We start from the raw sequence: 15466 nt of genomic DNA on the forward strand, positions 1-15466 counted from the left end.
CTGTCAAGTGAAGGCAGAAAGTCGAGGAGCGTTTGTGAATACGGGGGTTAGTCTCCAAACACACTCCAAATGGATGAACCGCTCAAGATCGCAGGCAGCGCGAAAAGCGTTGCCAAGGTCCTTCTTCTCTTGTGCTGGCTCAGTCTTTCCCCGTATTTTGCTGGAGATGGTTCACGTTACGTCGCGCTCGGAGTGCTTGACCACGGCCGCCTGGATTCGACGATGTAGGAATTACGACGTGCTGCTTGTGTGTACACTTGGGTGAGCGTGGGCTGCTGCTTTTACGTTTCACTGCACCCATAAAGTCTGGAGCAAGTCTCGACACGTCAGCATGCCGCGCTGTATCTCTCTGGCTTCAAGATAGTCACGACCAACACATGACAGCAACAGTTGGGATGGCCAATATGGCGGACAAGAAGACAGCAGGCCTATCGCATATATACTTCCGTCCGACTCAGGGCAGAAACCTGCACTGGATTCTCAAGCAAGTAGGTTATCACTCTTTATTCTACTCTACTTGTCCCGTGTGCGATACGGATCGCGCTTACCGGCAACGGGCTCGGTCGTGTTGTATATCGCAAGCACGAAATGCACAGCGAAGGTCATCTTGGGCGTCTGCAGTTCGCCTGTGCTTTTCGAACGCCTGGAAATTGGCCGCCATTGCCGTCGGCCTCCCGTATGCTCGCTTATCGAGGTCTCGCCTGTCTTCGCCGCCGCGATGAGCTCCGGGCTCACGATATTGGGCTGAGACCTCGTCGCTGTGTTGGGAGTCGTCGAAAACACGTTGCGGGTTCTCGTAACGAGCTTGGTTGTAGTATGTCGCGCGCTGTAAGTGCACCAGCACAGGCTGGCGGGGCTTTCGCTAGCGTCGCAACTCACTGAAAGTTGGTCGCCATTACAGTTGGCTTCCCCGTCAGTGGGCCGCAAGCAGCTCGGCACCGTCCGCTGGCCGCGATGACGGACTCGCATTTGCGTGCTGCACTCGCACTCGCTCAAGTTTATGGAAAATGGCCGCATTACCGTCGATTTCTTCGGTGCTAGCTCCAAACCAGCTCAGCGCTCTTCGTGATGGCGGCCAAGCGTACGCTCCTTTCCTCTTCGAAGTTCGCTGGCGGCAGACACTCCGCGCGCAGCACCGTGTCTGGTCTCTCGTTCGCTTGCTCGAGCTGAACGACGTCACTCGCTTAGGACTCGCCGGCTTGTTAGCGGCACGGTGGTTCGCGGACAGCTTAGGTGCTGCAGCCGCCGCTCCTAAGCTGTTGCGCTACGGGGATGGAAATGAGTCTTTGACGATGTGTGACATCACGTTGAAATTATTACCATGACATATCTCACGTATGTTTACATTTCACCTCACACTTATTTCTCATATGCATTTGTATTCAAAATCTGTCACGTGTGACTCACTCTTTTACATAGTTATTGTGCAGCCGTGGGCACACACAGTGCTGAAGACTATGGGCGCTAGCTTCTGCGATGCCTGTCATCCATCTTTTTCGTCAGAGCAGTTTCAGAAGGACTGTGCGAGATGTGATGGTAAAGTTATTTGTGTGTCATACTTTTACGCTTGTTCTTATATTAACGTGCACGTACTTGTCATAAGCGTGCATCTTCATCTTCTGTGACGTGTGTTTAACTAATTGTACTATAATATTGTTCGTGCAGCCGTGGGAACACATCAGGCAGAAGGCTGCGTGCGCTGGCGTTTGCAATGACTATCATCTATCGCTTCCATTGGAGGATCTTTATAGGAGTGAACAAGATTTGACAACGAGACCGGACTTGTACACTTCACCATGAATTCACTTGAAAGAATGGAGAAACTTCAGGTGTATGTAGAAAAATAAAACATTTCGATGTCTCACTTTTGTCTTTCGTAATTGCCGTCACTGCGAAAGCAGTTACACATAGGTGGCTAACTACTTTTTCGCGTGTTTTGTCTGCATTTTGTTGCTCACTGCACAGAAAAGCAGGCGAAGAAAGTATTAGGCCTAGCGGAAAATGAACGAAGAAGAATGTTTGAACTGGGGACATAAAGTTCATCCGATTGGAGTATTTGAGTGGATCAACCGTTTGTCCGGCAAGGTGAAAATGTGAGGACTAATGGTTGCCCGGTAAGGTGTAAATATGGGGATTAACAGTTGCCCTATAAGGTGCATATGTGTAGACTAAATGTTAGTCCTTTGAGGTGCATTGTGGGACTAACTGTTACACACTTAGGTGTAAATGTGACGACTAAATGTTAGTCCCTTGAGCTCATCTGTGGGGACTAACTGATAGACAGGGTGCTGTTAGTCTTAGAGAATAATGGTTGTGACACCCCCGTTAGTCTTCAAAAGGACGAACCACACACTCTTTTGCCTTAAAGTATATATATATAGGTGGTTTGGTGGCATCCTGCCACCACTGTTATGAACGTGGGTTTGATGGCATTCACCTCTGCCGCCACTGTTAGGATTTCCTGTTTATTGCGATGGTAGCGGTAGCTGAGAGCGGCGAGCAGTCAAACAGACTTCGCTGAAGCCTTCCCCCAGAGGCGGAATAGGGAGGCAACCAGTTTTGAAAACAGCAACAAGTAGGAACGTTCACTATAGCAGGTTATCGTTTTTACAGAGCCGGCCAGCACGACGCAGTCGGCTGGGGCAAAATCTTCCGAACATGGGGCCGGCACGGCCTTAAATAACGTTTTGGTCTCGTCTACGAGACCAGTTCTCGGTGCTTGGAGGAGAAGGTGAAGCTTTTCCCAGAACGGCACGGTGGCTCGGTGGAAGAGGCGACGCTTAGCTCGGAACTGCATGGTGCCGCCTTCTACGTGGAAGGTAGCGCTGGGAGGGGGGGGGGGGGGCGGGAGATAGTTTGCTAGAACAGAGCTCGATCTCATGAGAAGAAGCGCTCCCAAACGAGGACCATGTCTGTAGCATAAGAACGTGAATGACGGTGGCGGTAACGACAAAAGCAGCCGAGACTTTTCATATAACTGCTATTGCAATTAAAATATGGGCGCCATAAGTTATCATCAACTACAACTTTTTAATATAAACAATAGTTCACTGTGATGTTGAAAAAAATCATCGAGACAACGAGGATTTTTTACTGGGTGTAGAAGGTTGTCAACGCACCCAAAGTGCGAGCGACGACCAACGATTAGCTGCTAACTCACGAGGAGGGAGTTGCGCTTCACGTCCCCTCGTGCGTTACTGTTTTTTTTTTTTTTCACGCTCGTAAATCACTTTGATTGTATATATTGTGTAATATCATTCAGCGAAGTCAAAATATAACCATACTAAGATTTGTGCATTGAATGAAACTAAATTACATTGGATATTATGGAGCACCGCATGCCGCCAACACACTCGAGCTCGACCAGAGAAGCGAAATGGTTGAGCGATGAAACGTTCAGTTACGACTTCAACGCACGTCTCTCTGCTAACTTCTCCTCCAGTTCACCGTATATACCTTCCAAACGACGTTGACGTTCAACAAGTTTTCGCAATTTTGGCGTTGCGAGAAGCATGCGTGCCCATTCTTTTGAATGTTTCGATCGCGCTGATAAAACCCGCAACATCTAAGTGCAGTGAATTGCGCAAAGTTTGAATCTGAGCATGGCTGTGAAACAACGCTACTTAATGAGTTGAATGCTTGTGTTTCATTGAAGAAGTAACTTCGTATTGCTGGCAGCGCAAGTAATGACCACGGCGTAATATGTTTGCAAACCATCGCTGCGTTAAACATGCGGTTCCGTGCAGCCGCGATGGCGCGCTACTTGCTATAGCGGCTTACTGCTGCGGGAAATCCGTCAGGCCGGCTCGATACCAATGACCTCGGAGTACCGTTAAGTTATATACGTCTGTTGTAGTTCGCGCAGTTTCCTGCAGCACGCACAGGCTTACGCAAGGCATGGTTTATGCACAATCCATCAGCTGACACCACCACCCTTCGCACTGCGGTAAAAAATGAGGTAGCCAACATTTAACAGTTCCTATCGTTTGGCAAAGTACTTCATTATACATTCATTTCACGAAGATTTCATCCTTGGAAAGCTGCACCGGACGCACTGTCAGCGTCAAATATAACCCGAACCACGGCAAGTCTCGCGATGGTATATTGCGCGCCGTATCCTTATCACAATTGACAGGCGCACACATACGGTTGGGCAGCTCTGCGCATATATGTGCGTGCCGGCCCAAGGTGATAAGTATAGCCTGCGCTATACCATCGCGAAGGCTTGCCACTGTCCGGGTTTCATTTGACGCAGATGGCACGTACGTGCATCCTAAACTTTCCTATGTGAGTTCACGGGTGGACCCTCCTCCCGCAGCTATCTTCGATTACACGGCGCGCTATACCCGCTACAATGCCCATGGGCATTGCGTATAAGCCGGTGCTATCACACACGGAGCATTGATTGATTTGTGGGGTTTAACGTCCCAAAAGCACCATTCGATTATGAGAGACGCCGTAGTGGAGGACTCCGGAAATTTTGACCACCTGGGGTTCTAAATTTAACGTGCACCCAAATCTGAGTACACGGGCCTACAACATTTCCGCCTCCATCGGAAATGCAGCCATCACAGCAGGCATTTGATCCCGCAACCTGCGGGTCAGCAGCCGAGTACCTTAGCCACTAGACCACCGTGGCGGGGCATACGCACACGGAGCAGTCGGTGGTGAAACATCGCTGGTGCATTTGGAAGCTGTACTACTTCAACAACGAGCTTTCATGCCCTAACATAAAGCGAAGAGCAAAGAACATGACTGCGTCGGCGACTCTCCGATACTCGTTCGGTCAGGAGTTTTCACTACTATCGAGAAGCTTCAGGGCTGCACGCCGGCGTGCAAATCTCGGACGCCATGCTTTAACTGCGTCATATTGTATTACTTTTCTTAAGCACTAACAGACGACGGCATCCCCCACTTCGCCAACAGGGAGCATGGAGCGAGAAAGAATGGGTGAAAGATATAAGGCGCTTTCGTACGATACTCAGCCAATATCCCGATAGCTCACTGGTCAGAGCATCGGGCGCTTTTCGGTGCTCCTCAAGGAGTCAGAGGTTAGACGGGTGGAGGGGGGGGGGAGCCTTTTCTTTGAATGTTTTTTTCTGTCTCATTAGTTACTGTTAATTTTACGACGTCATATCCATGACGAAAATACGTCACTAAAGCCTTAGTAAACCCCGACATCAAACACTTTCGCGCTAAAAAAATTGTTGATCTCCATGATAAAAAACTGGTATAACAGGCAATGGAAACACACCTTCACATACGTCATTCAATGTTCTTACTGCATTCATGAGTGAGCCTTTGCGCAATGTTTGCTAATGTTTTTAGGCTATAGCACTGTTTAATTTGGACGCACTTACGTTGACGCCAGCCGTAATATTTTTATGGCGACGACTAACATCAATGAATGTGATTAGGCATTTGTGACCGCTGAGTCAACATGAAACCGGACATCACGTATGGTCAATCAAGCACAGAGATAGCATCAGCAAGCACATAATAAACACTATAGCATTCGATGTGCGCTCATAAAAAACACTGCCATTTGAAGAGAAAGAAAAGGCAAGGCGCGCTCTCAGGTAATGGAAAAATCTGCACTCTTTCTTATGCGTGTATACTACCAAACACCACTTCAGAAACGCGATAGGCAGTGCTGGTATAGATATGGAGCCTTGAAAGCGCGAAGGCGTCGCACTGCCTGCTGAAGTGTCTTACTGCAACAAAGCACTCACTGAAACTATACGGTGAGTAACGGCGACGCTGACACGGGCTGCTAAATCCAGCCGAGAATGTCCTTATGAGTTCTATCACAATAATAATTATTAATAAGAAATAATCTAATTAACAAAAAATTGCAGTATCAACTGCAGTATACTGTGAACAATATGCACTCTAGGTATGCTTTGCGTAAGGACCTTAATATTCTTTTGAATCATACTGCGTGATATTTGAGACACCCTGTGTAGCAGGCTGCACATCCACGCATGGATGACTAGCATGCGGCTGTGAGCATCATGTCCTGGCAGAATGCCTTGATTTGTCGTAATAGTTATTAATAACTCCTGGTATTTTATGTTCTAAACCTATTACATGATTACCATAGACGCCGTATTGGAGAACCCAGAAAATTTCGACGATCTACGTAGTGTTCTTTGACGTGCACCAAACTCCAAGTACACGAGCCTCAGGCAGTTCAGCTCCATCTAACTGCGTGCACCACTGCTGGGATTTGAACGCACGACCGACGGGTAGGCAATCGATGCATGTGACCTATAGGTGAACGTGGTCGCTGTGCCTTGATTTACATCAGAACCAAACAATTTGGTGTAAGGAGCTCCTAGTCAGTACGACGCACCAGAAAGGCAATGGTCGGCAAGACCTGAAACAGGATACGGTGCTATACCGACTGCATCACGACGCCTTCTTCTTCGAGATGGTAGCCCCGCCGTAGTGGTCTAGTGGCTAAGGTACTCGGTTGCTGACCCGCAGGTCGCGGGATCGAATCCCGGCTGTGGCAGCTGCATTTCCGATAGAGGCGGAAATGTTGTAGGCCCGTGTGCTCAGATTTGGGTGCACGTTAAAGATCCCCAGGTGGTTGAAATTCCCGGAGCCCTCCACTACGGCGTCTCTCATAATCATATGGTGGTTTTGGGACGTTAAACCCCACATATCATTTTCGAGATGGTATTCAGCTTCGTATAGTTTTCTCGACGGTGAGGCTGGGATGATCGCAATGGCGAAAGTAAACTCGTAAGCATTGTTGCGGCCCACGTGGTGGAAGGCAGTGTGGTGTAGTATAGTGACGTGGTGGTGTTCGTGAAGTGTGGTGGCACCGTGTTGTTATATACAACGTACTCGGAGGCGACGGCAGCGGTGCTTCTCTTTTGAGCGGCGGAAAGACGATGATGACGTTGGCGCGAAACGTCACGCATGAAACTGCGGCCCGCCAAAAGGAAGAAGAAGTTTGTGCGAAAGGTTGCACTGCCAATGCACGAGAGGGAAGTAGAGGAAGACCAGTTGGGGGCAGAACGAGATCGAGCTGACTGGAGTGCAGATCCTGGGTGTCGCGCGACTGCGGTGCCGAGTTCCGGACCTCACCGCGTGAAGTCAGGCAAGGCCAGGAGGCTCCAGCTGCCCACGGTGTACTCGGAGGTATACCTTCCAGAGTTCCGGCCGTGACTGTCCAAGGTCACGTCCCAGGTGTCCGTTCCCGTCATGACTGTTCAGGGTCACATGCCAGGTGTCCGGGCTTCGACTCCAATCCCAAACCACCCGTGGAGGGTGGAATCTTCCGCTGGTGATCAGCTACTCGAAACGAGCCAGCATCGGCAAGCGGCCGCAGTTCTTGCTATGGCAAGGGCTACCTCGTCTTCCGCCAAGCGTCGCCGTTCTGGTCAGCGCGTGACTCCACCTGCTGAGACATCGCCAGCGTACGCCGCCTCAACCCACCAAGCCACCGCCACCATCAACGCCACCGGTGACTGTTGATTTTCATAAGAATTATAGCTGGACAACTTACAGGACATGTTTTAGTTTGTCAGCTTAGATTCGGTGTATGTACATTGCAACTTAATCTGTTTTTTTCCTCTTAATTATGCTTATTGTTTCTACTTTTCTTTTCTTACATTTAACGGCTTCGTCATTTCTCAGCTCTGAGGCTTTCTCTTCGAGCAATAATTTTTTAAACCATAAACCTGCATCCAAAACTGGCGTCCGCGACAGGACAAAGTCGTTTGCTTTGTATCTTGATTTTCGGACGCGTGGCGAACCATGACCAGCACGTGGGAGATATTAGAAATGGCTGACCGCATGGGTCTGAAGGAAACGGAGTTCAGACTGTGGTATGAAGAGCGGATGGAGAAAGAGCATGAGCAACGGGCTGCAGAGCGAAAAGCGGCAAAAGAAAAGCTCGAATTAGAGACACTAGAACTCGAGCGGCAACTCGAGCTTGCGATGGCAAAAAGGGGGCGGCTGGGGATACAGAGGAGGGAACCAGAGGCTGAGGTGTGCTCTGACAGCAGTTACATCACGAGCGATTCGAATTTGTGTCAGGCTGACCTTGTACCTCGTCATGACCTTTCGCTAGAGAATGAAACTAGAGAAGAGTATGACAGGGAGGTGGGTAGCCAAGAAACTAGAATACTCGAGGAGCTTATTGCAGCACGGGAATGCTTCGTGAGCATAGAACAAGAACGTTCAATTCAAAGTAAAAGGTTTGTTGAAACTTGCGAGAAGTCAAGCACACTTCATGCAGAGGTACGATTGTCTCTGAAGAGCTCCACTGAAGGAGCAGTAAAAGGTCTCTTAGCTAACGCCGGCGAATGCCGTAATGGAAGCTCTGATCTTTTTGCTGCCTATTTGTTTTGGGCCATTGGGTGTAGCAACAGGCGCTACGTGCACAACCTTTAACGATGAATATAACTCACCCAGCCAGAGAGAGGGCTTGAGTTCTCGAAAAATTGTAGATGGTGCTTCCATGAGAGGACTGGAGCAAAATGCAGAAACATGTGTTGAATAACAGAGAGTAGAATTGCAATGTAGGTCAGCTCTATGTGATAATGAGGGTAGTCACGATGACCCAGGCAGAAGGGTTGAAAGTTTTGATGATCAAGCAAGACGAAAAGCTGAAGTGATTGAAAGTAAACCCGAAGGCAGTATTGGTCCGGAAGGCCAATGTACGAGGAAGGACGCCGACTGGTGCTCTCTGGCACCTTCAGTTGAAAAGGTTGCTTCTCTAAAGGTGTCTGAACGATTATCAGCTTACGAAATCAAGCAAGGCGTTCCCTGGAAGGATGAAGTCATTCAGGCGTGGTTGTACTGGTGGGCCTAGAGGCAACGCTTTCGACTGGCATACAGTCATTCCAGCGTGTATGCTTCTGATGTAGAGGTTGGGCGTTTAGTTATACACAGCTTTAGGTTCGGACGAGCTTACGGTCGACGATTCTTCCACTGGCGTCAATTTCTCACTCTTGTCAATTGGTTAGAGCCATTAAACGTCTTGTTTGGGAGGCTATAACTTAAGCGTCAAGTTTTATTTCCTGGTGGTTTCTTATGGATCTTTATTGCGGACCACGGAAGGGTGTTTCATGTGCAAAGTTGAAAACGTTTCACGCAATGTAACATTGACTTGACGTGTAGTTCTTTTTTGACTTAGTGGGGTATATATAAAAAAAGATGATGTACTAAACAGGCTAATTTGATGATTTTCATTATCCGCTAGAAGAATTCATATTGTTTTTTGCTTCGTGTGTATATAGTGGTTAGTAAATGTGGACCTTTGGACAATGTAGTGAACTGTGTGAGTGTGTTTTGAGCTACTTCATCTAAGAATTGAACAGCAGTTTTTCGTGCAGAAAAACTTTTCCAAAAAGAGGCCTATTGTGGTGTAGTATAGTGACGTGGTGGTGTTCGTGAAGTGTGGTGGCACCGTGTTGTTATGTACAAAACTCTTTTGAGCGGCGGAAACACGATGATGACGTTGGCGTGAAATGTCACGCATGAAACTGCGGCCCGCCAAAAGAAAGAGGAAGTTTGCGCGAAAGGTTGCACTGCCAATGCACGAGAGGGAAGAAGAGTAAGACCAGTTGGGGGCAGAACGAGATCGAGCTGGCTGGAGTGCAGATCCTGGGTGTCGCACGACTGCGCGCTGTCGGGTTCCGGACCTGGCCGCGTGAAGTCAGGCAAGGCCAGGACGCTCGAGCTGCCCACGGTGTACTCGGAGGTACACAGCCTTCCAGAGTTCCGGCCGTGACTGTTCAAGGTCACGTCCCAGGTGTTCGTTCCCGTCATGACTGTTCTGGGTCACATCCCAGGTGTCCGGGCTTCGACTCCAATTCCAAACCACCCGTGGAGGGTGGAATCTTCCGCTGGTGATCAGCTACTCAAAACGAGCCAGCATCGGCAAGCGGCCGCAGTGCTTGCTATGGCAAGGGCTACCTCGTCTTCCGCCAAGCGTCGCCGTTCTGGTCAGCGCGTGACTCCACCTGCTGAGACATCGCCAGCATCCGCCGCCTCAATCCACCAAGCCACCACCACCATCAACGCCACCGGTGACTGTTGATTTTCATAAGCATTATAGCTGGACAACTTACAGGACATGTTCTAGTTTGTCAGCTTAGATTCGGTGTATGAACATTGCAATTTAATCTGTTTTTTTCCTCTTAATTATGCTTAATGTTTCTACTTCTCTTTTCTTACTTTTAATGGTTTCGTCATTTCTCAGCTCTGAGGCTTTCTCTCCGAGCAACAATTTATTAAACCGTAAACCTGCATCACAGGCAGGCAGCGAGTTTGGCACCCGACGCACGGATGCAGAAGCACGGATGCAGGAGTCCCTTGACGTCTTCGTACAAGCAGGTACTATCGTGAACAATATGAGCCTGAACATTCGAGCGCGTGGCGAATAGCCTCGAACCCTACATCTGCTGATTCGCAGCAGCCACCCTCAGAATCAAAGTGAAAAGGGGAGCGCACTTCCCCTTGCTGTTGACACTCCCGCCTCGATATTGTTGCTGCAAAATGCAGCTTATAGACACGCACACTGACCAAAGGGAGCTGCGCGGCTCACACTGCCCCGTCTCAGTTTTTGACATTCGCCGTTAGGGGCATGCAGAAAATAGACGCATGCACGCGTCTTTCATGTATCCTGGCCTCAATCTGCCGAAAGATGCAGGGCGCGAGACGTGCACGTCGCGTTCTATTTTCATTGAGGCTGTCTCTAGGTTGCTCTTTTTGTCCGCTAGGCTATGTATTCTGGCGCTGCAGTCAGACAGGAAAACTTGACTGAACGGTGCCTATAGCACGTCTGTGGCTGCTAGCGGTGGCATGACCTCACATAAACGCACACAGCCACAACCAAGGCTGTGCAGCTACTAAAATATTGGCTGTGACGTATCCTGCCGTGATGCACAGGGCAAGCTTCACTGAACATTTGATGCGCGTCTCTCACTTTTGTTTTTGAGGAATTTTCTTTTAGTGTTATCAGTGAACGCAGCCGATGGCACGCGATCAGCCGCCGTTTCACAGCAACAATCATGCGGGTGTGGGAACAGTCAGTAGAAGAGCGCCCTCCTCTCTCCCTACTGTTTCGGCAGCAGCATCCACGCATCGCGTTATCTCGATTCTGAGGCCATTTGCCACGCGCTCGCATGTTCAAGCTCATACTGCTCCTTATAGTACGTGCTGCTCCAGCGGTCGCCACGAAGAAAACGCCTCAAAATGTTGCGTTTTCACATTGCTGTAGAGCGGAAGACGGTGTGAGGGTGGCCGGAAAGGCCGTGCTTTCCTCGTTACATTATTCGGAGGCGTATGAGTCGAGCGTACAAGCGGTGGCTCTGGCATGCGGCCTGGTCAAGATCGTGAGCTGTTAGTGACCCGTGTCTCGAGCCAAGCGTCATGGGCTGTTCGAGAGGCACGGTGCCGTGGTGGCATCGTTAATGAGGCGTGCGGATGATGATGATGATGATGATCATGATGCTACAAAATTTTTAACTCAACGCAAGCGTAAACTACCGACCATGTGTCGTTTTAGGGGCGCAGCTCCTTAGGGTGTGAATCGTTCTCTCTTTCGTTTCCATTTGGTATGTTTGTAGCCACCTCTAGTTTATGAATTGCTCAATAGATGGCGTTGTCTGTATTTGTCTTTGGAACTAATGTCACTAGATGGAGTTGGTGGTTTTTTGTAGAGTTGAAAATTAAAGAAGATAGATGGTGCTGTTATAATAAGAAATTCACAGCATATTCATCGAGTGACGATGATGAAAGGTGCAAGGCGTCCGTCCGTCTGATGCGTGCTCTAGTTTGATAGAAACGGACGAACGGATGGACAGACCCCTATTGGGAAAAACTAATGGTGGGCAAGGTGGAAACCACCACCCACCATTATAGTGGATTAATGTAGTGGGTGAATGGTGGGAAACGCCCACCATGGCGCATGGTGGGTATGGTGGGTGCTGCAGTGCCAGCAACACTTGAGCGCGAAATGACGTCAGAATCACCGTGACAAGCTGCCACAAAAAAATAAAAAAGAATTCTATAAAAACGGTATTAAAAACACCCATCCCGTAAAAAAAAAACAAGGTGCCACGGAAGATCGAACGTGCAACCTGCGGTTTTCCATTCGAAGACGCTAACCACTGCGCCACACCAACATGACTTTGATTGTGTGTTAAATACTTAGCATACAAACTTAAGGTTCAACTTAAGTTATGTTTGTCGTGTACACAACATAGACAAGATCTACACCTGCTACTAAAAATTGCACATTTATTAAACACAAGCAACTGCGGCCTGTAAGATTGCCACTATGTTAATGGCACTAGTGCTTTTTTTTTTACAATTCACAACTTCAAGAAAGAAAAAAAACCAAGTGGACTGGGGAGCAGCAACACTTTATCGGTGGGGTCTGCCAAGTTTAATATCCGTTTCACGCTTGTTCTAAAGGGCGACATCTGCTCACGCTTTATGACGCTTCTAGGCTCCTTCCATAGATATGCCCGCCTAATTTATTTGATTGAGTATTGGGATGCTTTTCGCGCAATGTAGAGGACGGTCGCACCAGCGCAATGCTGTAGCTCTTTCGCTAAAGCAACAACTACATAACGGCTTAGCCAAAACGAATGCAGTGTGCCGGAAACATTACGCTATCATATTGGCTCACCAAGCACACGAATTGCCACGTATGAGTTCTCGTACAAGAGCTAGAGAAGTGCCGGCGAGTGCGACCGGCGGCTGTCGGGGGGAAGACACTTAATTACGTTCTCTGGGAGTGCTTTAATCGCATCGCATCGATGTTTGTTGCTTCTTGAGCGGACACCATACAAAATAAAAAATGCTTCATTTAGGTTAATTGATGCCAAATGGCTGCGCTGTATTGTCACACTTAATCATCGTAATCGTGTATTCTGAAACCCGGATGCACGGATGACACAATTGTATGGGCTCGGTTAGTAGGCCTAACCTTTGGTGGAAATCATGGTGGTAGATCATGAAGTGTGAAGATCCCAGCTTGGTACACTATATATATTGCCCGCCATTATAAGCCCACCCATCATCTGCTTACTGCTTCCCAGCACTATCGCGATGGTGGGCCGAGCTTCTCAGCTTGGTACACCATGTGGCCCACCATAATAAGCACCACCGACCATATGCTTAGGGCTTCCCAGCATTATCGCAATGGTGGGCAGAGTGTCCCATTATTGCCCACTATCTAGCCTCTGCTTTCCACCATCATTTCCACTTTACCCATCATCTGTACACCATACCACCCAGTATGTCCCGGCATAACCACCATATTTTCCACTACGTCCCACCATAGCCATCATAATTTCCACCATGCCCACTATTATTTCCACTACGCCCACCATGCTTTCCAGTATCCACCATGGCAACAGACAGACAGACTGACAGACAGACAGACGAACGATCAAGCGAATGAACAGATGCATGGACGGACATACAGACAGACACACTCACAGACGGCTGGACGGATAGACGCACGCTTCGCCCCACTAATCATCTTTACTCAGTGAATATGCTGTCAAGTTTTTTCTCCGTGTTTTTTTTTGCTTAAAGTGCAACAGAGGTTTGAGCAGTATCAGAGAACATGTGAACGTGCGCACTATAATTCACAATTTGCAACTTGAACTTACTTGGCGTCTCTGGCGAATACAAACATTGTTGGTGGATATTCATTGAGGTATGTCTGGACTCCTACCGCAGCCATCGATGCAAGAAGGCAGAAGAGCATTAGCATGATGCTAAGCCTCTTCTTCCTGAAAAAAAAGGCAAGCGAAAATTGAAAACAAAAGCTTCCTATGCAGTAGACACACCAGCATCTTCGTTAGTCGTCCTGTGTACACAGCAGGCCAAGTGTTTCGTTAACGAGAATTTTAAATGAATTATGTTGATGGAAAGCTATCAAGTTTGCAAAAGTAGCAGCGATGGTATTGTACTGGCGCCATGGGCCTCAATGACAAACCCAGGCCGATTATTCTTAAATTATATAGCTAAAAAGCTTATTGTCAGAAAGCACTTATTAAAAGTGGAAGACAGTAGAGAGCTTTAGTATTGCGTACGCTGCGTACGTCGCGGCGTTGCGTACGTAAGGACGCCATGTTCTGCGTAGTGCGCATGCGCAGACCACAACGCGCACGTATCGCGTTACATACGCAGCCGCTACGTACGCACGCATGAGATGCGTGCGTGCGTACGTATGAGGTGATCGCGCCGCTCTCGAACAAGTTCCCGACAGCGCGAGACTTCGTTTTGCAAAATGGCGGCATCGAAGGCAAGCACCGACCAGCTCTGTGGCTTAAAATATGGCTACAATCTGGCTATAACACTTAGAGGCTCACATTGGCTGTCAACAACACGTACTTCTATTTTGATCTACCAGATGACGCAACACGCTCCACGCTCGTTACGTACGCGGGTACTACAGCGTACTAAAAGCCGATTAGTGGCAAAGGACGCCACGTAATGCGTACGTACCACCATGCCGCAGTACTAAAACTCTCTAGTGAAAGGCTTTTCCGTATCGCATGAATGCTGGCACTCAGCTTTTCACGCGATGAAGCTATGGCAGATATTAGACAGTTTTAGTTTCACGTACGTAGAGGCTTCGCGTACGTCGAGCTTCTACGAGTAGGCAGTTCGCATGCGCAGAAGATAGCGGCCACGTGCTGGCTTTTCTAACGTCCGTGAGATTCGATTCTTTGCGTGCGTTTCTTGCGCACGTAAACAGCATCGTGCGGGCGCTCAAACAAGATGGCGTGTCGAGAATTGACTACCGCAGTGTTCGCGATTCCCAGCAGATGGAGCTACGAGGTGACTCTTGCCGCACGTCGTATACGTGTAGCTAAAAGGGTTTCTGATGGCGTACATGTAACGTACGTTGCCTTTTCACGTTTGCGTACATGAAGACCCTACACACGTGAAACTAAAACTGCCTATTAAATTGCGATTGGCATACCGGCTACGCAGTTCAACTCGTATACATAAACTTGTCATAAACTCACCTACGTAAACTCGTCTTAAACTCGTTCACATAAACTCTACGTCAACTCGTCTACTAACAAAAACGACAGAATCTTCATGTGAGACGGAGCGACACAAATACTATAGCCGGACGCATTTGCCAAAAACGAATAGCAGGATGGACGCCTTCTGAAGCAATAAATTTGGCACATTTGGGTGGGTTATTATAACAGAACAAATTTTTTGTCACTTAAGCTAAAAAGGCGGCCTTCAGGAGCAATTAGAGCATGAATTTGCTACTCTACGTTCATTTTCTCCAGGAAACATGTCACGTAGAGCTACATCATCAAGAACTAGTGCATCAAAGTAAAACGCCAGTACTTACACAATTGTAGTGGTTTACGCGTACACGTACAAAAAAACTATGATGACAAACATCTGCACACTCAGAACTAAGAAACAAACATCATATAACAGTTCAAAAATCGGC

The 15466-nt window shown here is 48.3% G+C and overlaps 1 protein-coding gene across 1 annotated transcript in view; it reads right to left on the reverse strand.

Moving 5' to 3' along the window:
* LOC119160819 (nose resistant to fluoxetine protein 6) overlaps positions 1–15466 on the reverse strand; it is a 277772-nt gene that overhangs the window by 37172 nt on the left and 225134 nt on the right. The window contains exon 11 of the mRNA XM_037413067.2: positions 13650–13772. Coding sequence (XP_037268964.2) covers positions 13650–13772 — 123 coding nt within the window. The remainder of the gene's footprint in view (positions 1–13649; positions 13773–15466) is intronic.

Source organism: Rhipicephalus microplus, chromosome X, assembly GCF_043290135.1.
Source record: "Rhipicephalus microplus isolate Deutch F79 chromosome X, USDA_Rmic, whole genome shotgun sequence".
NCBI lineage: Eukaryota > Metazoa > Arthropoda > Arachnida > Ixodida > Ixodidae > Rhipicephalus > Rhipicephalus microplus.